Source organism: Maylandia zebra, linkage group LG17 (assembly GCF_041146795.1).
Source record: "Maylandia zebra isolate NMK-2024a linkage group LG17, Mzebra_GT3a, whole genome shotgun sequence".
In the NCBI taxonomy this organism is placed as follows: Eukaryota; Metazoa; Chordata; class Actinopteri; order Cichliformes; family Cichlidae; genus Maylandia; species Maylandia zebra.
The window spans coordinates 22,901,138-22,917,371 of record NC_135183.1 but is presented as its reverse complement, the minus strand read 5'-3'; the positions used below and the strand labels follow the sequence as shown (position 1 = coordinate 22,917,371).

The 16,234-nt window shown below is 43.2% G+C and overlaps 3 protein-coding genes across 5 annotated transcripts in view; 2 read left to right on the top strand and 1 right to left on the bottom strand.

The window, feature by feature from the left end:
- tmcc3 (transmembrane and coiled-coil domain family 3) overlaps positions 1–9,448 on the top strand; it is an 86,808-nt gene extending 77,360 nt beyond the window's left edge. For all 3 annotated transcript variants that reach the window (XM_076875518.1, XM_004573735.6, XM_004573736.4), the window contains 4 exons: positions 2,115–2,279; positions 3,326–4,107; positions 5,398–5,533; positions 6,198–9,448. In XM_076875518.1, the coding sequence (XP_076731633.1) occupies positions 2,115–2,279; positions 3,326–4,107; positions 5,398–5,533; positions 6,198–6,500 (1,386 nt within the window). In that variant the 3' untranslated portion in view covers positions 6,501–9,448. The remainder of the gene's footprint in view (positions 1–2,114; positions 2,280–3,325; positions 4,108–5,397; positions 5,534–6,197) is intronic.
- A 1,633-nt stretch (positions 9,449–11,081) lies between these two features.
- Positions 11,082–14,718, top strand: eri1 (exoribonuclease 1). The gene is made up of 7 exons (XM_004573734.3): positions 11,082–11,463; positions 12,375–12,556; positions 12,647–12,863; positions 12,958–13,041; positions 13,115–13,224; positions 13,312–13,426; positions 13,928–14,718. Exons 1-7 carry the CDS (start codon positions 11,389–11,391, stop codon positions 14,168–14,170), a joined length of 1,026 nt encoding a protein of 341 aa, XP_004573791.3. The 5' UTR covers positions 11,082–11,388; the 3' UTR covers positions 14,171–14,718.
- Positions 14,719–15,566: 848 nt separating this feature from the next.
- Positions 15,567–16,234, bottom strand: part of lamb1b (laminin, beta 1b) — a 31,364-nt gene continuing 30,696 nt past the window's right edge. The window contains exon 33 of the mRNA XM_004573733.4: positions 15,567–16,083. Coding sequence (XP_004573790.3) covers positions 15,947–16,083 — 137 coding nt within the window. The 3' untranslated portion in view covers positions 15,567–15,946. The remainder of the gene's footprint in view (positions 16,084–16,234) is intronic.

The window sequence follows — 16,234 nt, the reverse complement described above, 5'->3', positions numbered from 1 at the left end:
GCAATTTTAGGCACGCCGGCGCACCAGCTCTGCGGGGCATGCTGTCGATTTGCTGGTCATTTAACCCACCGCTTTTGTTCACACTGAAATATCTCAACTGCTATTGCATGAGATGAGTCAACTTGAGTACCCTGTATAGGACCACCAAAGTCTCAACTTTTGACTTCCACGCTGTGGCCTCACAGTAGCATCGACCCATTCGGCCTGTTCTGGCTGGGCCTCCCAGGGTTAATTAGGTGGATTCGGACTTGGAGGAAAAAGCTGGATTGCTCTTTTGGGTTCAGCACAAGTTCCAGTGTCTCTCGAGGTCATCACGTAGCATCTGCAGTGATGCAGACTGTGCTGGTTTGTTGATGTAAAGAGCGAGCCAAATGCAAAGGCAAAGTTGTCAATTTAACCATTGATCTACATGCCTACCCTCACCCGTGGTCACGAGCTGTGGGTAGAGACTGAAAGAATTTAGAGGAAATGAGCTTCCTCTGAATGGTGTGTGGGCTCAGCCTTGGAGAAAGAACGTGGAGCTCATAGTAGAGCTGCTATTCTTCTGCATCAAAAGGAGCCAGCTGAGGTGGTTCGGGGCTCCGAGGCGAGGTGTTTCAGGCATGTTGAACTGGGAGGAGACATGGGGGCAGACTCAGGACAAGCTGGAAAGAGTGTGTCTCTCAGCTGTGAATACTGCTTTACTGAATCGCAACGAAGTTCAACTGACCTTCATCAGGCACAAAACGATGTTCATATAATCACTCTTACACACACACACACACACACACACACACACACACACACCAGGTAGAATTCAAGCATCTTGTTGGAGAATAGTAACTGGTGAACTCTTAACATGTGTGTGCTTGTAATCACATAATGAGGCGATTAAATTTGAGGATGATGGGGATTGTAAGCTGTTACACATTTAGGTGTACAGAGATTTTGAACCAGTTAACTTGTGATTTAATTAAATAACTTTGGTCACTCAAGTGTACTCATGTGTTAAACTCAAGACCCACAGGCCACTCATTTCAATCAAGCCCGCAGATATGCACATTTCGGTTTCTTAATAAATTGTGGCCAAACTGGCGAACCTCTATTGCAGCTGCAAGCATACAAGCTAGTTAGCAGGAAATGGCATATAAAAAGGAAAGCTGATGCTGAGGGCAGGCAATTACAGGTCAGCCTGTATTCTGAGTACTGCTTTACAATGTGTAGAGTGTGTGTTTCAGATAATAGAATTTGCCTCATTTTGATATCACACACCAGCAGAGAGATGGAGCCACAGAGGAGTAAAAGCCCCAGAAAAAGAGGCGTGCAGCTAGATCAGAATAGGTTCCTTCAAGCTACATTTCAATGTAATGGAGCAGCAGAGGCGAGTTTAATGATAGTTGAGGAAATGGCTAAATCAAGGAGGTCACTGAGTGCAATTTAGTTAATTTGCAATTTTAGGTTTTTATGTGCAGCCAATTTCATGCTAGGAGGATGGGTTGTATGGGCCTACACGGGCTAAGATCTTTTTATTTTTTAGCCAAATTTTTGCTAGTAGTTTTTGCACTTTTGTTTTTTGTTTGTGAAACAGTTTATGTGCAATGCAACAAGAACATTTCTTTTTGAAACTGAACCATTTCATTTTCTATACCTCAACAATCTTGGCATGTTTGCTCCTAATGAAGCCGAGTTTGAGTTCTCCGTTCTAGTTGTGACGGTCAAACTTTCGATTTTCTGGTTTACTGCAGTCCCACAGATATCATTACAAACTAAGGTGGTAACCATGGAGATTAATATACCTGCTCAGTATGAGTATTGGGTATAAAATATGTAAAAATCTGTGTCTCATCAGCTTCTTTTAACATCACTTCCACTTGAGAAATGCTGTCTGAATGCAGCATTATCCAACTCTCAGTAAATGTTAGTCTCAGTCGGATATTATCAACAGTGGGAGAGTATTTGTGGCATCAGAAATGGCAGTTTGTTGTCTGCCTCTGGGTTTCAAGCCATGAATGGCCCAGTCGGTCATATGAAAGACAAATTAGCACAGTGGTTTTTGACACGTCATTGTGTTTATATTGTACAGACCAACCCAAAAAATAAAAACATATACACTCATCAGATCATTATGTCTGCAGGCGGAGCGCAGCGGCTGCGATGTCCTCAGCATCCCGGTGCCCATTCGCCGCGGCGGCTCAGAGTCCAACCTAGACGTGGTTGACGGTGTTGGGCACGACGGCGTGGGTCTGGATTTCACCAAAGGACCGCTGGGAATCGACAGCCTGCAGCAGAAGATCCTCAAGGTAAGAAGGAAAACATTGCACACCTGCTTCAGTGTGTGTCTGTAAATTTATCGTGTTTAATTTGAAAAGCTGTGGGTACACATGGGACACATTGGCACTCAGAACTCAAGCACCACACTTGAGTAAAAGACAAACTAAAATATCTCCTTAGCTCTGTTTGGTGACACATGAAGCAACAGAAGCAGCTTTTTTTAAATCCAGTAATGGACTAAATGTCCTTTAAATGTCAGTTCTGATACGACGGGGAAAGAAAAAATCGACTCGGGTCCGTCTCAGTCCTGTCTTTAGAAATTAGAAGTGTTTTTCACAGTAGAGGCTTATCCTGCACTTTAATATCAACGTTTTACAACTGTAGAGACTAAGCTGAACTCGTGCTGCGTGCTGTATATTCACTGGTTTATCCAAGCAAAAGTAGTTTGAGACTTCAACAATAACCTAACAGTGAAATTATTATTACAATGTGATGAACTGCTGCTCCCAGTCAGGAATATACACAAAGAAACAAATACAGTGAATGAAAGCAGACCAGAGAAAACAGTTTGATCTGTAGCATCAGTATCAGATGGTAATTTTTAAACTTTCCATGGTTGGAATAAACTCGATCACATGACTGAGGGGCGCATTGACTGCTACCCTTTAGCAACAGGAGGCTAAAAAAATCTTGGAGGAACTTTGTTTTGTTCTGAGGAAACGCCCGTGTGAGGAGGTTTAGAGATGCCTTTAAGACCAGCTCTGTTTACACAGGATAACTTCTTCACAAGCAAAGAAAAGCAGGTGTTAACGTCTCCTCTTGTGGCTAATTATCATTAGGGATCAGAAGTGCGGGGCCAAATTAAATTAGTATCAGTGAGCTCAAAGACAAACAGGGCTGCTGTCAGTATTCATGCAGCATTATTTTATTCTAACATACCCGTGTGAAAGATGAGCAAACTCATAGAACAAATCGGGGTGTCGGTAAGAATCAGAAGCGCTGGTATCATGCATGCTTAAATGATTTTAAATCTTCAGCAGCTGTTTTCACATCTGTCATTTGGCTCTGCCTTCAGGTGACGGAGCAGATTAAGGTGGAGCAGACGGCTCGGGACCAGAACGTGGCCGAGTACCTGAAGCTTATGAACAATGCCGACAAGCAGCAGGTGTCGCGGATACGGCAGGTGTTTGAAAAGAAGAACCAGAAGTCTGCGCAGACCATCGGTCGGCTGCAGAGGAAGCTGGAGCAGTACCACCGCCGCATGAAGGACAGCGAGACCAATGGGAAGCACAACCAGAAAGACAGCGGCGGCAAGGAGTCCGGGACTCACAGCAAGGAGGGCAGCCTGCGGGACGTCAGCACCACCGGGCGTCACCAGGCACTGGATAAGGTGAAGACGATCGGGCCCGGCGTGTCGCTCTCACCTCCATTTTTCTTCAGTAAGCCGCGGGAGTTCGCTAACCTCATCAGGAACAAGTTTGGCAGCGCTGACAACATCGCTCACCTGAAAAGCTCTATGGAAACAGGGTCAGGGCTGCAGGTGGAGGGCGGCGCGAGGGGTCTGAGTGGCAGCGCTACCACAGTAGCCAAGGCGACCAAGTACCAGAGCGACGATGAGTGTTCCACCGGGACGTCTGCATCCGCTGACTCCAACGGGAACCCGGCAGGAGGATCGGGGGTGGAGTCAGGGGGGCCAGGGAGGTCTGACTCCAGCGGGCGCCTAGTGGAGGTGCTGGACATGGTGCGGGACATCAGGGATGCTCAAACGCAGCTGGCAGAGGACATGGAGACTCTGAACACACAGTTTAAACGAGACTACAACTACTTCACGCAGGTGATGCAGGAGGAGCGATACAGGTGAGCACAGCATCACGAGTCTAAGGAAGGCTTTTCTCCCAGAAAAAAAAAATTCTTGACATATTTATTAGTTTTTTACTCTTTTTTTTTTTCGTGATTTCTAGGGAGGTTTTAGGGGGGAAAGCTTGTGTGCTCCAGTACTATTTTTAAATGCTTCACATCTCCGCTGTCACCAGCATTAAAATGAGAAATGCCAAAAATATAGTATTTGAAGAAAAGAAAAATCTCCTAAACTGAGGTGCAAGAAAAATAAAATGACATTTGGTTGCTTATAAGGAGCTTTAGAGGATTTGTTCTTTGTTTTTCTTCCCTGGTACTGAGGGCAGATTGTTTCTCACTGTGGAAAGATTTTTTTTTTTAGTGTTTCTTTTTTGCGTCACAGATCAAAACAAAATATTTTGTGTTGTTCTGGGAGAGGAGAATATTGTTACCCACACATGATGGTTAAATACTCTTCCATGAACATTTTACAGATAATAGAGCACAGACTCACATGTTTCTTTCTTAAATATACCCATTAGTATAAAGTCAGCCCCTCGGGCTTTGAGTGAGCAACAGTTCAGTGTTAACACCTTAAACGCCCCTCATACAACTATGACTTGTAAAATCACTTGTATTATTGAGCTCTGAATTAAATCAGAAAATCCAATAAAACACTGAACTGAGAAAGATAAGAGAAATATTATACTGTGTAAAATATTTCTGCTCAACAAATTATGCTGTTTTTGTTTTGTGGAAGGGTCTTTTTTCCTTATATCTTTTATTGTCAGAATATGTGTGCTTCAGTCATGTCACAAGAATATTTGCACAACGATTTGTACGACTATAAACACGAAATACAAAATAAAAGCGGTTTGCACATTGCTTTGAAGCTAACCGGGGGATGCTAGCAGAGGTTTTTTGCTCAGAAGGCAAAAGGTTTGAGGATCACTGATCTGTATTAAGTAAAATTGTGGCATAATTGTTGGATGAAGATGTTTTCACACTTCGGTGCTTCAGTAATGGTAGCATTTCTATCCTAACAGAGCCAACGTTGTCATTACATGAGCTGTTGAACTTTAGAGAGCTTTTGACAGTTTAGGAGTCCATCATTAAAAGCCTAAAAATAGCCGGCAGAGCTTACACGTAAACCCCCCAACCAAGGGCAAATGCTCTGAGCAGCTCGGCTGCAGCAGATACACTGCTGTACTGTTACGTGCCCACACACTCTCAATAATGCATTGTTTCTCTCTCCTTGGCTCTCTCCGCCTCCACCTACTCTGCATGTTTGTGGGTGTTTCTGTCTGTCAGGTATGAGCGGTTGGAGGACCAGCTGAATGACCTGACGGAGCTGCACCAGCACGAGACCAGCAATCTGAAGCAGGAGCTGGCCAGCATCGAGGAGAAGGTGGCCTACCAGGCCTATGAGAGGGCCAGGGACATACAGGTGACTTATGTTTGGGCATAAGCCCCCACCACTGCCACAGCACACGGCTGATTAAGATTAGAGTTTAGGATTAACCCTTTAAGTAACCAATGTCTTACTCAAATTGTAAGTTTAATTGAAAGGCCTAATGTATTATTGCCTTATTTACAGTGTTCAGTTTAGACGAGTTTGACCCCTTAGTGGGAAAGGTCACTGCGTAGTGTACCTTCATCATTTGAGGCTATCCTGGTAAAAGTGGTCTCTGCCAGGATGACGACAGGCCTATCCACACGGCATGCTCACTGTGGTTAATGGGTTTGCTACAAGAACGCTTAAAGGAGAGAGAAGCCCCCTCCATTCATATCACTGGAAGATTAGCATTTTGGAGAAATAATTAATCTGAATCTTTTCCTTTCACTTCGGGGAGGTTTTAATTACAAATTTCTGAGCGTCCAAATGATTAATTGATGACATGTCTCTCATGACATGTCACACTGAAGCCACAGCAGTCCCTCCATTGCTTCCTATTTCTAATCGGACGTTCTTGCGCTTGTTTCTAATGCAGCTGAAGTTCATACACGATCCAGTTTTGCTGCCCTTTCGCTGTGACTCACTGCTCTCCAGAGTTTCCCTGATCTCTAACCATTTTTCTGTGTGTGTGTGTGTGTGTGTGTGTGTGTCGTAGGAGGTGCTGGAGTCGTGCCAGACTCGCGTGTCGAAGCTCGAGCTCCAGCAGCAGCAGCAGCAAACCATCCAGCTGGAAAACACGGACGCCAAAGTGCTGCTGGGCAAGTGCATCAACATCATGCTGGCCATCGTCACCGTCATCCTGGTGTGCGTGTCCACTGCGGCCAAGTTCACCGCCCCGCTGCTGCGCAGTCGCCTCCACTTGGCGCTCACCTGCGTGGGCGTGTCCCTGCTAGCGCTGCTGTGGAAGAACTGGGAACATTTGCAGTGCGCTTTGGAACGATTGCTCCTCCCGCACTGAGACCGGTGTGGGGAGGAAATCAACATGTAGCCTTACATGAGCCGATGATTCTGGGCTCCACGGTGACTCGGTTTAAGGCTCTGAGCCTCACCAAGAACACGTAAACGGACATAAACGCTCAAGACCTGAACCGGAACTCTCTGAAGGTGCACACATGAAAACGTGGCTGCTCTGCTGCAGATCTGCAGGGCCAACAAAAGATAAATCGGCTCAGCTGCTTTCATCTGGTCACCAGGAGACTCTGGTGGCACCGGCATCACACACACACTGAAGTCTAAATATAAATGAGCGGGATTACATCAGGGCATGGAATAACACGTTATTTTTTTTCCTGTCCTTTAAAGGGATGCGTTTCTGTTAGAGCACCACCTCCACACAAACTGTCAGTTATGAGTCCAGTGGACCTGATTTGAATGTGCACACCAAGCTCGCTGTGACAAACACAAACACACATCCACCTGAAGGTTCATTCGCACCGCGCCTCTCTCTCGCTGCTGTTCTGTATTTATGTGAGGTTTTTTTAAATTCAGCATCTTCTTCAAAGCGACAGTTTGAAGTCTGGGATTGCACATTGTTTTAAGCTGTTTTCTATCAGTGTGTAAATCTGTGTATTCGTGTGCGTTGTGCACTTACTCGTGTGTCTCTGTACTGTGTTTCTTCAAGGAACAGTTAAACATTTTGGAAAATAGGTTCAAGTCTGGATGGTAGATGTGCAGCTAGAGCCGGGAGAGATCATTAATGGACGTGCTGTGAAAGAAATCTGCTGTAAGAAAATAAAACCTTTAAGCTGCAGTGAAAAGTGATGCCCAAACCTGCTTTTATCGCCCTCCTTCATTTTTATTGCCCAAATCTGACCTCACAGTAACTAAATGATTATAAATTTGAAAAAATACTCCTAATTATGCGTTAATTTAATGAATTAGCTTCATGATTCTGCTCACCTCAACTGCTTGATTTTTTTTTCCCTGATCCATAATTATTATTGTTCAGTCTTCTGGTGTATCTTTGAATCCTCACAATAATCCTTATGTATCTCAAAGTTGATCCTCGATGCGGCCCCTTGGTCACGGTGCTTTGAGAACACAGCAGCCGCTGCTCAGGAAACGACTTCATGCAGTTATTTTAAAGCCCTTCTTTAAACCTACCAGGAGACTTTTGTCCAAAATGAGCTTAAAATGTTCACATTCCTGCAAGTTATGTTTTTATTGGTGTTTTGGTCCAGAGCTCCGACCCTCCCAATCAGCGTTTCCTGCCAGAGCGCTGAACGGATTTCCTCACAGTTCTTGTTACAAATGCAGTAAAACGAGAAAAATTGTTTAAAATGTGCACACAGCTTCATCTTTACCAAGATAATGATCAGATACACCGTCATTTACTGGGCAACAAAACGATGGCCTCTCTAACTCTTTCCCCATTAAGATGACATTCAACGATCTCCACATTTCCTGTAATGACAAGTTTTGACACATCTGTAATCAATAAAGAGGCTGTTAGACAATACGTTCCTGTACAGCCAGAGACCACTTCATTAACTTCTGATAGATACACAGTCATTTTAGTCTGAAGTAGCCTGAAATATGACAGAAACTCCTCAGTTCAGGTAAAAGAATCAAGAGTTACTCCTAACAGGCTCCCAGATGGAAACGGTTAAAGCTGGGGGCGGGACATAGAGATAGACAGCGTCTCTGCATTGCTTCATTCTGTCTGAAACAAGCCGGTTTACCTCCCTGCTGGTTACCGCCAAGTTTCTTTTACCTGTTTGTCGCACTCACCTGCTGGTCACCACGTCTGATTTGATTAATGTGTTCAAAAACACCAGGGACTGGTTACTTGTCTTATAGTTGGCCAACATCTCCGTCCTCTGGCTCTAACTTCACACTGAATAGACCAAAACAAAAAAACAAAAAAAAGTGACTATTTCCCAAAATGTCAGGCTGCCTGTTTTGAAGTGAAAGCTGCTTAACTGCCTCATCTCTTGTTAATTTGGTGTTTTGTGGTTATTTTGTTATGATGTTTGTGTTTTCAGGTAACTGTTGCTTCTGAAAGCTTTTTAAAGCCTCTAACAGTGAGAAGGGAAACCTTGTACTAACATCAAGAGATAGCTGAGAAGCAGAGCCTGTTTTCTCACACGACACATGTAGAGAGAACACTAACGCGTGATGCAGTTTGGTGCACGTGGAGGGAAATAAGGTGAAATTATGCCGATTTGAAATTGTTTAAAGTTGACAGGTGATCACATGCAGGCTTCACTTTTTAAGTCCTGGATCATTAGATGGCCTTTTCTGGAGAGGTGATCAGAACAAATTACAATGTGTGTGTGTGTGTGTGTGAAGCCTTTGATGCTGTGCTGCGTTCATGTCCAGGGGGAAAAAAAACATGGCAGCATTCAGACGCTCTGTTCTGATATTTAGAAGATTTGAGAGGCTGAAGATTTTTCTCTTTTTACTTGAAATAAGCGTCTGTTCAAACATTAAAGCAGCATGTTTCCCAGCAGCGATAGCCGCTTTCCCACACGTGACTTGAATGCAGCATCGCAGACTGGACAGAGGGAAGTGAAAAATGTAGCTCCCCGACCCCATTTCACTGTGATGAAGATGATGACGAGGGGGTTAAAAAATAGGACTGATGCCTTTTCAGTGCAGCCTGTTTTTTCTTCTTCTGTGTGTCCTTCTGTTTTTCTCTATTCTAAGAAGAAAAAAAAAGCCAAATATGGAGGTTTTTATGAAACCTAAGCTCATCTTTGATGTTTTTTGCAAACCGATTTAAACACTATCTCTGTTAGGAGAGACGTGTACCTCCTCTCCAAAGCTCTGAGTTCATGGTGTGTGTGCGTTTTCTTTGTCTTTTTCTTTTCTTATTTCTGTGCATTAGTTTCTGGTTATGGGTTTTCTATAACTGTATTATTACGGTATTATATTTTCAGATGATAAAATAAATCATTGTTTTTCTATCAAGGTGCCTTTTTTTAAAATAAAAAAAAAATCTGAGCTTCTTATTGATTATGGAAGATGTAATCCAACTGTGAAGATCATACTGCTCTGCAAGCTTCCTAAGGAATACATGTATAAACCAGGGTGTAAATCACTTCAACTTAAAGCAGCTGGATAAGCTTTTAGAAACGACATTGATTTAACTGCATTCAATTTCACTGCTGTCTTCAGTTTAAATTCCTGGATGCTTAAAAATCCATTAGAATCTTCTGCAAAACTCAAGTGCAGGCAAACAAAGGGAAGTAATTTAGGATTTGCAGGCACAGATGGATCTTAAATTGAACGCCAGGTGTCCTTTATTGCTTTTCATTAAGACAGACATTTTCATTCTGTTGTCTCAGAGACAAACGTCAAATCAAAGCAGCAGCAGCCCCACCCGGGATTTACAGTTATCATTAGCTGCACAGCGCCAGAATTTCCAGTTTTCTGGTTTTGCTGACCTCTGGCGATGATGTTTTGTGAAGTGTTTTCCCCTTACAAAGGCTTACAAAGGGTTCATACTGTATAGATGTGTATAGTGAAAACATCAATGGTTTGTGGCTTTAAATAGAGATATAGTGACAACTAGCGGCCAAACAGGAGCACTGCCTCCAAATATCTCTAATTAGTTTTATTACATATATCTGCTTCAAATATTTTTTTAATTATATACGGCAACTATACTAAAATAATTAGAAATTTACTATTCAGTTAGATAGTACCCTGCCTTTCTTACTGCTGGAACCATGAATTCTGATAAATACGCAAAAAACTAAGGAAGGGACATAATTCTTTTTCATAGCACTTTATTTGCACTGTTCCAGTGATGGATGCTCATAATAAGCAGGTCTGATAATGAAGTCGGTGTATACATCAGTAATCCCTGTGAACCAGCAGCTCAGGCTTCAGACTGCTTCAAATGTCTGGTGTCAGTTTTTTTCTTGGCTCTGCATGATGTGAAATAAAGTGGATATTCCTAATATGGTCATATTTGGCATATATCCCCAACCACTTTTAAACAATCTGTTTAACAGCCAATCAGAGGAAAGTTTGCTTAAACGGTACTAAGGGAGCTTGTTTTGGACAGAGGATGAAGTGTTGGGCTGCAATAAACATAAATAAGGATTATTTAGAATCATGCAAAGCTGCTCTAGTGGAATACAAACAAAATGTGCAGCTGGTTAGGTCTGGCTAAATAATTGCACACATTTTTATAATACTAGCGATGTAGGTTCACAGGTGATTTGTAATAGATAACAGCTACATTATTAGTACATAAAGTTACTGCATCTATTTACAAATCTAGCTACACTGTATTCCCAATAGAGTAAATTACCTTTTTTACCCAACAAAAACAGACTATGAGTGTTTACTAACCGAGTGCTGAAAACATGAAAAGGACTTCAATTCAAGCTACGAAAATTAAAGATTACAATGTGCAAATTTATGATTTTCAAATCCTAGTATTTCTCTTAAATTTATTTTCAGAAATTCTGACATTAAAGTTGAGTTCACCTGTCCTGGGTGAAAAAAAACAAAACAAAAACAAAAAACACCTGTTGCTGCGTTCATCCGCAGCAGCAGGTGGCGATAGTGAGCGCTGTTGCTGCTGTTTTGGCGCAAAGCGGAAGCTGTCATAACTGTCCCCCTCATGAAAATGAAAAGTTCAGTGCTGTTATGTGGGTTTAGCAAAGGCACCTTATTATTTACTGTCTGAAAAAAAAAAAAAAAAAAAAACTCCCGTGGTTGATTTATGCGAAATATCTGACGTTAACTGAACGTGTCAGCGCTGGTTAGCGGTAGCTGCTTCAGCCATTAATGTGTTGAGGCTAGCCGGAGTAGCAGCAGACCTGGTTTAGCCTTCAATTTATGTTGTTTTCAAATGATCTGAGCAACTTTTGGACTAACCTCAGCTTTAAATGGACGAACACAAGGAGAACATTCACGGCCAGGAGGACAATGTGAAGACGTCCAGCGTGAAGGACCAGGAGAAGGTGGGTGAGCTAGCAGAATCACTGCTCCGTGTAAACGCTGTTTGCGTTGAAGTAAACTGGCTGGTGCGTTCATTGACACCAAAGACAGGCTGGTGAGAGATATGTCCCGTTGGGTTCTTTGGTGCCGACTTGATGAAAATGACTAGAAACCGCGTTACTTTTAGTTACTCTTGTATTGGAGTAATTAATACTAAAATATTTGAAGTAGACGGGAGCTACATCACAGTGTTTTGTTAATGTGAGCCCTGCAAATCGACCCCGATTCTCTTTTGCTCTGTGTACTTCATCTTGTCGTGTTGTATTTTAATTGACTGAGCTATTCTTTTTTTAAGCTAAAGAGATCGCTATTCTCGGGTTAGACCCCGTTTTCCTTCAGTGTTACTTCTTAAAGGCACATAATCAACAAGAAGTTTGCTCCAAGTTATCAGGATAGCATCGCACAGTGGGTGCTCATCCATGATGCGACTGTTGGATTGAGATCTGGTGACTGTGCAGGCCATGTGAGGTCAGAGAACTCACTGTCATGGTCAAGGAACTAGTTTCCTGTTAGAGGACAGCAGAGGCACCCAGTGTGGTCGTCTCCTGCTTCTAGGTTTGAGATGCTCTTCTGTACACTTGACCTTCCTACTCTTCTGCATGGTTGCATTAAGTTTGAACAGTCTGCCTATTTTCCTTTTACCTCCTAGAGATGGTTTTGTGGGAAAATCCCAGTAGATAGGTCTGAGTATTTCAGAAACTGCTATCTACTTTCTTTTGCAGATAATCTTATCTGATGTGTTGTTGGACTTCACTCTAAAATGATCTGTTCCTCCAAACAAACCATTGATCCATGCTCTCTGTGTTTTTGATGGCCAAATTTGTAGAGTTACATCATTTTCTGACACATAACGACCCACACGTCTCCTCCTCAGGAGAAGCCTAGCAGCAGGCTGTGTCCTGCGGGAGAATCTTCTCCTCAGGTGTCCCCGTCTCAGTCGAAGGGTGACTTCAGCCATCCGGTGTACAAAGAGATTGCTTTGGCCAATGGCCACATCAACCGCATGACGAAGGAGGAGCTTCGGATCAAGTTAGCGGAGTTAAAGCTCGACACACGGTGAGTTTTTAATAAATGTTTGAGGACCAAACACTCGTGCTTGTCCCTTAGAAGTGTTCTACCAAACAGTTTTTCTCTTGGTGTGTGCAGAGGAGTGAAGGATGTGATGAAGAAGAGATTGAAGAGCCACTATAAGAAACAGAAGCTGATGCAGACGGCGGCAGAGGGAGGCCCCACCGACACGTACTACGACTACATCTGTGTGGTGGACTTTGAAGCCACATGTGAAGAGGACAATCCTTCAGACTTCCTCCACGAAATCATTGAGTTCCCTATGGTTCTCATCAACACGCACACCTTGGAGATTGTTAGTAAAGATTGTGACTTAAATCAGGAGTTGTCTTTTGTTGTTGTTGTTTCTGTTGTTGTTAATAATGATGTTCCTCTAATGTTCTGCACAGGTGGACACCTTTCAGGAGTACGTGAAGCCTGAGCTTAACCCACAGCTCTCAGACTTCTGTGTGAAGCTGACGGGAATAACGCAGGTCGGTTGAGTTCACGTCACTATCACATTACACGTGTGGGTCATTTACTCATTTTTCTGTGTTGTGTTGGTAGAAAATGGTCGAAGAAGCAGACCCGTTCCCAGTAGTCCTGCAGCGAGTTGTGTCGTGGCTTCAGAAAAGGGAACTCGGGACAAAATACAAATACGCCATCCTGACTGACGGGTGGGTTTCACGTCAAAGCTTCTGCAAGATGTTTACTTTCTTCTCCTCACTTGGTTTACAGCGCCGTTTCTTTAACATCGTCCACAGGTCGTGGGATATGAGCAAGTTCCTCAACATCCAGTGTCGGGTCAGCCGAATCAAATATCCTCCGTTTGCAAAGAAGTGGATAAACATAAGAAAGTCATACGGAAACTTCTACAAGGTACATTTTACAGCTTTGTACAGACACGCTTACATGTTTTAGATTTTTAAAACTAATTTTAATATTAGTCAAAGATGATTTCATTTATTTAGGGGAAAAAGTTATCCCAAGCTACCTGGCTCTGTGTGGAAGAAAGAAAAAAAAGTAACTGCACCCTTATTTCATTAATCACACCCAGCTCTGATTACTGCAAGACCTGTGGAATCAAGAAATCACAAATAGAACCTGTCTGGCAAAGTGAAGCAGGCTAAAATATCTCAAATAGCAACACATCAAAGCCCAAAGGAAAAAAAAAAAAAAAGCAAAAGGGAACAAATACTTTTTCACAGTACTGTATTCTTACTGTTCCAGCTCATTTCAGTCATTAAACCCTCTGCATGCCTTCCTATGTCCCGTCCATGAACCTCCTCACAGATTTGGCTATTTCTCACATGTCCTAATGTCTTCTATGATAAAAGGTCTCCACTGCTAACCAGCCATATTTTCTTCTTCTTCCTCCAGGTGCCGCGTACTCAGACGAAGCTGAGCACCATGCTGGAGAAACTCGGCCTGACGTACGAAGGTCGTCCTCACTCCGGGCTCGACGACTCACGCAACATAGCGAGGATAGCTGTCCGCATGCTGCAGGATGGCTGCCAGCTGCGCGTCAACGAGCGCATGCACGGCGGTCAGCTGCTCTCGGTTCCCAGCTCGGCGCCTGTGGAAGGAGCTCCGCCTCCACACAACCCCCGCAGCAGGGACTAGAACCATGACCACTGAAAATACTTATACTGGAGCTCAAAGTCTCCTTTTACACCAGATCTTTAAAAGTGGATCATTCCTTCATTTTCTGGGTGGAAAAGTCTGCCTCGCCACGCCTTACCGCGCTGCTGTTTCTCAACAGTATCACAGAAATATCTTTCAGTTGTCTTGTGGTGGGGAGAATTCAGTTTTTACCCTTGACAGCATAATAAAGCCTAATCTGCAGCTTCACATGAACACACATATCTACAATTTAAACTACTGTGCTAATAAAACACATAAATGCTGCTGTGCTGTTTAAGGTGCTGCACGATGACACTGCTCACCGCTTTCCTCGCAGAGAGTCGAAGAGTCGGTCCTGTGGACTCGGACAGCTCCATAAATGGACCTCTTAAAGAAAGCTGTAATTAAGGAGTTCAGCCTGTGTTGTACTGTCGTCACGTGTACAGATGTCTTGATTTAATGTTTGTTTCATAAATGAGGATTTGTTTCAACTGAAATGTCTGCAGATCTGATAAGTAATGCAAATTAAATGTCTCTTTTTGTTTGCAGTTTTTCATCTTCTTCACTCTGTGTGATGCATGCTTTAGATTCAGCAAATTTTGAAGGGACAAGAGAGGCAGTCGAGTCACTTTAGAAGCTCGGCACAGGTGCCTTACAGCAGGCAAGCGTTGACAGGCTAAACCTGCTCTCAGGGCATCAGGGGCGGTATTCTATGGCAAATATTAATCAGGCTCCACAGTGCTGGGCAGCAAGCGCGGGGCCCACTAGAGGGCGTCACACCTTTATGACACCAGCATGAAGCCTGTTTCCGACTCGCTGATCAGACTTTCACACCACTGTCCTGCTGGAGGTCATTTTGTAGCTCTGGCTCTGCTCATCCTGTTCCTCTTTGCACAAAGGAGCAGATAGCGGGCTTGCTGATAGGTTCGGGGCTTTCTGCGGCCTCTTGGAAGGCTGTAGAGTAACTCTAGAGTGCCTGCATATCTCCTGGAATTTCCTTCCTGCTCTTAAGACTGTGCTGCGAGATACAGCAAACCTTCTGACATCTGAACATATATATGGACTACCTGTGTGACCTCTGTAGGGTCCTGGTATCACCTCATGCTTCCAGTAGTGACACTTTGGAAACCTGGGTGTAAACTAAACACAGTGTTGTTTTAATCTAACACTTATGTGTATGTTTGCAGACCCAACTGTCTGTACTATGATCATCAAAAGAAGTGCAGACACAGCTTTCCCTCAAGGTTTCTTTGTAATTCAGCTGCTTCTATCATCAAGTCTTCCAGGCTTTGTGGCTGTGCAGCCCATTTCTCTGGTCTTTATTTATTTATAATAGGGAAAAAAGTGTTGTTGTTTTTTTACCAGAACACAAAAGATTAAACAAGACCAGCTGACATGTGTTTTTCTTGTAGTCGGGTTTATTATTGGCTGGTTGTTAAGGCACCATGTCCAAGTGATATCTTTGGATTATTAAGTACATGTGAAATGTTAATCCTTTTAATATAGATATTTAGTTACAATTAAACACAGATTGTAGTAACGTATGCAGGTATATTGGCTTCGAGGTCATGATGGCTTCTTTCCTTCTGGACTCCTTACTTTAATACTAACGGTCTTTGGCAGCTTTAAAGCTTTTTTTCTGTCGTTGAAACATTTTTTGGCAACGTCAAATATATTAGTGTTTTTATTTAACAGCCGTAAAAGGAGCAGGCATGTAGGAGCAGTACGTCAGACACTTTGGCACTGTCAATAAAGTCAAAGGCGGCGATGGTTTCATCACAAACAGGTGCTGTACAGCGCTACTTTGCGGCTCATCTCCTCCAGCATGTTGCGGGCGGCTTGCTCCAGCTCGGCCAGCTCTTTAGCTTTGGCCTCCAGGATGCGCTGGTTGTCCACGTAGGAGACCTCTAACTCTGAAAACGCCACACAAAAACAAAACTCAGTTTAAATTTCTTGCACAAGTGGAATATTTTTTTCTTAATTTTTATATATCTGATCATACTTCAGAAACTGACTCAAGATCAGTCGGCTGGTTCGTAGCAGATTATTTCATGTGCTTCTGTG

Bases quoted from the DNA above. Each gene is read 5' to 3' on its own strand.
- eri1 (XM_004573734.3), top strand. From the start codon at position 11,389: ATGGACGAACACAAGGAGAACATTCACGGCCAGGAGGACAATGTGAAG. The intron at 11,464-12,374 runs GTGGGTGAGCTA...TCTCCTCCTCAG, and splicing joins GCGTGAAGGACCAGGAGAAG to GAGAAGCCTAGCAGCAGGCT. The intron at 13,427-13,927 runs GTACATTTTACA...TTCTTCCTCCAG, and splicing joins CATACGGAAACTTCTACAAG to GTGCCGCGTACTCAGACGAA.